Raw genomic sequence first — 2,882 nt, forward strand, 5'->3', positions numbered from 1 at the left:
TAACATAACCTAAAAAGCAAAAAGAACAGATGAAACGGTCATGCCAAGGTAAAACTAACGTTGGAACTAAGGACCACATATAATAAATAGTTGTAAATCAAAAGTAGTAACATGATTTTTTAAAGAGGAATTTGTCCCAAAATACTTTAGTCCAACGGCTCTGTCATGATTATAATTTATCGCTAAGTTGTGGGAGAGGGGCAAACGATACGTGACAGCTCACCATTGCAAGACTGTACAAATCATAAGCCAGCTAAGGCCTTAGTCCCATCTGTCAACTCTTCTATGGTCTTTTATAAGTATGTCCAAACCAATTTATTACCTTCCGCCAACTACTAAAAAAGATCTTTCATTTCTCATCTCTGATTCTGTTCCAAATCCCAGAATTCTTCTTTTTTTCTAAATTCTGTTTGTAGCCATGGCAGAAGTAGAAGCTACGAAAGTGGAGACTGAGAAAGTTGTGGACCCTACTTCCCCTGCGCCTGAGGCTCCTGCACCTGTTAAAGAAGCAGAACCTGTTGTTGAAACAGTGGCTGATGAGAAAGCTATAGTTGCACCAGCTCTGCCTCCTCCTGAACAAGTCAAAGAAAAATCCGATGACTCTAAAGCACTAGTTGTCGTTGAAGATAGTATGATTTCTCCCTACCTCGTCTCTGTGCTCATGAATTTTTATATGTTTGTGTGTGTATATATATATACTCTGTGTTGTCTGCAGATATCAGCTGAATTTTGTGTTTCTCTGAGAGAAATTCCAAACTTAATTAAAGTAGATTATGTATAATATTTGTCCTTTTGTAGAAAAGTTAGTTTTGTTAGTTAGTGTAAAAAAGAAAAATAATTGCTTGTTGAAGCAATTGATGAATAATTAAATACGTTTTATTACCCATGTTGAAGAAAGATCCTGAAAATTTTCTCTGTCAGGCTTGATTTATGGCTTTGTCCTCTCTATTTCCGTAGGCCTAGTCAAAATTTTAACCAATTTCACTTCTCTTTCAGTGCTTAGCTTAGACTGCTCTATCAATTTTTCAAAACCTTTTTTATGGTCTCTCTAACTTTGTGCAACTTGTTTCATTCGCAGAAGCAGCAGAACCTGCTGAGGAGAAAAAGGAGGGATCTATTGACAGAGGTAATTTGGACTTTTCTTTTGCTTTCAGTTGTTTTTGGATCATTTACTGTCTAAGGGTATTTGAGTAATTTGGTTATATAATCCTCAGATGCTGTGCTTGCTCGAGTTGCAACAGAGAAGAGACTGTCACTAATCAAAGCATGGGAGGAAAGTGAGAAATCAAAAGCCGAAAACAAGTATGTACTCAATCTGCTGATTTTTAATATATGTTGATGCTTATTTACTTAGGACTAATATACATAAATTGGTTTAGAATGTGTAGGAAGATAATATTGTATACAATTTGCTGACTGCAAATATGACAGTGGTTATTCCAAAGTAACACACTGAATAAGCAAAAAAGTTAAAGTATATTAGCAGTTTTGACTTTGTTTTTCCAGTATTAAGATCTTGTTGATTACTCATGTGGCAGCCTATTTGTGAGACATTTTTCTCAAGGAAATTATTAGTGTTTCCCAGTTAGCTTCACTTGGTTACATCATTTGCACATTTAGTGTCAATCCTTTTTGTCCTGAGCTTGAGAAAGTAAGTCTTGAATTTTCTTCATACGGAGTAGGAAGAAAATTCTTTGCACGACATATGGAGTATGAGTTGTGCGACACTAGTATAATTTTTGTAACAATTATTATCTGTCCCCTGGATCAGTTCTTTGAGAAAGTCCTGCAGCCAATTTTAAGATCTGCACATACCTTCTCTTCAATTTTCTTTAAAAACAATGGGCAATGGTCACAATTTTTATTTAAATTATGGGGAAAGGTTGCCTTTAATTTTGCAAGTGTTATGTTTTACTGAGTATGGTAACCTGAATCTGTTAACAGAGCTCAGAAAAAGGTATCTGCAATTGCTGCATGGGAGAATAGTAAGAAAGCAAACCTGGAGGCTGAGCTCAAAAAGATGGAGGTTAGTTGTCATCCTTCAATTTTGCTACATAGTCGGTCAGTTGTATGAAATACAATAGTTACTGCTATTTTGATGATAAAGATCAACCCTTTGTTGATTTTACTATAAATCTCGATATTAGCATAAGATCCTTAACTGAGGAATATTTTCTCAAGAAGTTTCCATTTTATTAACCTTTACATATCTTGTGGGGGAGCAGGAGCAGCTGGAGAAAAAGAAGGCAGAATATATTGAGAAAATGAAAAACAAAATTGCTCTACTCCACAAGGAAGCTGAAGAAAAGAGAGCGATGATTGAAGCTAAACGTGGAGAAGATCTTCTTAAGGCAGAGGAATTGGCAGCAAAATACCGCGCCACTGGAACTGCTCCAAAGAAACTCCTTGGATGTTTTTGAAGCAGCAAGCATTAGACCTGCATCGATGGTGATTGAAAATGCTTTTGTAAAGTTTGTGCAATTGGAGTTTTTTTTTTCTTATTAGATACATTGTGTGATTATGTATTTTAGAATCAGCCATTGTTTATTATTATGTGTGCATAGTGATGTATTCCAGTGTATATATCACCTGGACAAAATTAACTTTGTGGGATTGTATGAACCAGTGTTGAAGGAAATCTTCATGTTAGTAACCATCTCCTGCACAGAAAGCCTCTTTATTTAGAAGTTTCGACGTACACATACATCGCCTTAGCCAGATGGCTGAGGTTGTCATTGACCACTTGCCTCTTGGCATCTAAAGAAACGTAGGTTTTATCAGTCCCACTCATTTCTCCTGTGTTTCTACTCCTCCCATTGCCTCCTGCAAGTTGGCATGATATGATACAGGCAAGTGTAAGGACAAGCGCACAATATCTCATA

General features: G+C 36.3%; 1 protein-coding gene across 1 annotated transcript; it reads left to right on the top strand.

The window, feature by feature from the left end:
* The first annotated feature begins 216 nt into the window (after nt 1–216).
* On the top strand, nt 217–2,656 carry LOC109207491 (remorin-like). Its single transcript, XM_019370422.1, has 5 exons — nt 217–629; nt 1,079–1,126; nt 1,215–1,302; nt 1,945–2,026; nt 2,226–2,656. The coding sequence occupies exons 1-5, from the start codon at nt 419–421 to the stop codon at nt 2,418–2,420; spliced, it is 624 nt and encodes a 207-aa protein (XP_019225967.1). The 5' UTR covers nt 217–418; the 3' UTR covers nt 2,421–2,656.
* The last annotated feature ends 226 nt before the right edge of the window (nt 2,657–2,882 follow it).

Source organism: Nicotiana attenuata, unplaced genomic scaffold (genome assembly GCF_001879085.1).
Source record: "Nicotiana attenuata strain UT unplaced genomic scaffold, NIATTr2, whole genome shotgun sequence".
NCBI classification, from domain to species: Eukaryota; Viridiplantae; Streptophyta; class Magnoliopsida; order Solanales; family Solanaceae; genus Nicotiana; species Nicotiana attenuata.